Below are 1,800 nucleotides of genomic sequence, written 5' to 3'. Positions count from 1 at the left end.
CAGAAAATGAAAGTGGTAGAAAATCTTCAAGATGATTTTGACTTTAACTACAAAACTTTAAAAAGCCAAAGTGGTAAGTTTATTCTGAACTCGTCATTGTAGGGAAAGGTTCTATGTGTACATGCAGTCAATATTTTTATCATAGGAACTTAGTAACCAGAGATGCAGCTTTTTGTATTTTACCTCTTTGCTGAGCTCCATTCCGGATTATAGTTCTCAGGACCCTGTTATGCATCTTAGAAGAAGACTGCAAAGATAATTAGGACAAGGGAGCACCTGAAAAAATGTAACAAAAATTTAAACATTTTCACCACTTAATTTGGAAACAATACTAAGGACAGAAGATTCCCAGACACAGTCCTTGCAGTGATCAACCTATTTGATTTTTGGTTCTATAGATCTAAGAGAAGGGGGGGGTAGCTTTCTTCAAATACAAGTATTGGATCTGAGGATTGCCTTATTATATATTAGTTTTACTTTTATTGAGTGAGATATTTTGTTGTTACTGAGTCAATAATTTTCTAAAATAAAATAAAATAATAAGTTAAAATAAATGGGCCCCAGGCTACCTACACACATCCCAACAGTTCACGCCTGATAATCGTCTCAGGGCTGATATCAGACGAGAATCTGGCGTGTGTACAGCGCTAGTCATCCGAACGACCGTCCTGGCGGATGCATGGACGACTAACGTTCGTAATGCAAGGGAAGTGGGAGAGTGCACAGCAGGATGCCGCTCCATCGCTCTCCCGTGCCCTCTTCATAAAGCAGAACGGTGCTGTATGTACAGCGCTCGTTCATGCATCGTGCAGTGCTAGTCGTTGGAAAGGATCATGAAAGATCCTTTCCAACGACTATTATTGCACGTATGTATGTGGCTTTAGTCCCCTTATCTCTTTTATATGTGTTTTAGGAACAGTCTTTGTTTTTAGTTGTGTGCAAGAAAGTTTAATAGGCCCTGTGTTTGGAGCTTTGACAAATGTGGTTTCCGCATTCCACATTGTCATTGCTCAGCTGCCTTTTTCTGTGGACAGTTGCAAATTTGCAATAAGAACCACTCTTTGTACTTCCTCAGTACACATTTCCTCAGCTTTGTCTTGGCACCATAACATTTTTGTTCCAAACCTCTACCACGTGAAAAAAAAAACAAAAACTTTTTATAGCAGTAGCAGGGCTTTATGTTTCCAGCTACTCAAAAAGAAAACCATTGTGAGAAAATAACTGATCCTGACTGAGAAAACTATGTTTGTTGCATTTGTTTTATATAAAAAGTTGTTTTATAGTTTAACTGACAATTTAAATGCGATATTCAGTAATAAAAAATCTTTTGTAGTTTAGTTGTAAAACAGAACACTTGCACACTTAATAAAACCATTGCACCCAAAGTGGTAGATAAAATCATAGAAAATCCCAACAAGGAGAGAAGGATTTCTTTTACTGGCCACATTAGACGAGTGGACTTAGGAACATAAGCACTGCAGGTTTCTAATATACCAAAACCATTTGGTTGTCTCATTGTAGATTATCCATCAAAAAAATCAACATTTTCCTAGGTTTCAATTATACTTATACTTGGTAGATTTATTTCTAGATGCTGAGTGTTAGTAAAGAGTAATGTTAAATTATTAGGGTATTTAATGCTAATTATCGTTCCTCATGTTGTATGTGTGTTTATTAGACTTCATCTAATAACTAGATGTGTGTGTTTTAATGTGAGTGTGTATGTATTTGTGTTTCTTTATATGTAAGTGTGTGGGTGTGCTTTGATGTGCGTATATATGTGTATGTTTGTTTATGTGA

At 36.3% G+C, this 1,800-nt stretch overlaps 1 protein-coding gene across 1 annotated transcript in view; it reads left to right on the top strand.

Annotated features, from left to right (window-relative positions):
- Nucleotides 1-1,800, top strand: part of STAT3 (signal transducer and activator of transcription 3) — a gene marked incomplete at both ends in the record, with an annotated part of 16,572 nt that continues 14,772 nt past the window's right edge. Inside the window, 1 exon segment of the mRNA XM_072404048.1 lies at nucleotides 1-73. Coding sequence (XP_072260149.1) covers nucleotides 1-73 — 73 coding nt within the window.

The sequence above is a fragment of the Pyxicephalus adspersus genome, chromosome 3, assembly GCF_032062135.1.
Source record: "Pyxicephalus adspersus chromosome 3, UCB_Pads_2.0, whole genome shotgun sequence".
Lineage (NCBI taxonomy): Eukaryota > Metazoa > Chordata > Amphibia > Anura > Pyxicephalidae > Pyxicephalus > Pyxicephalus adspersus.
This window is presented reverse-complemented; position numbering and strand designations above follow the sequence as displayed.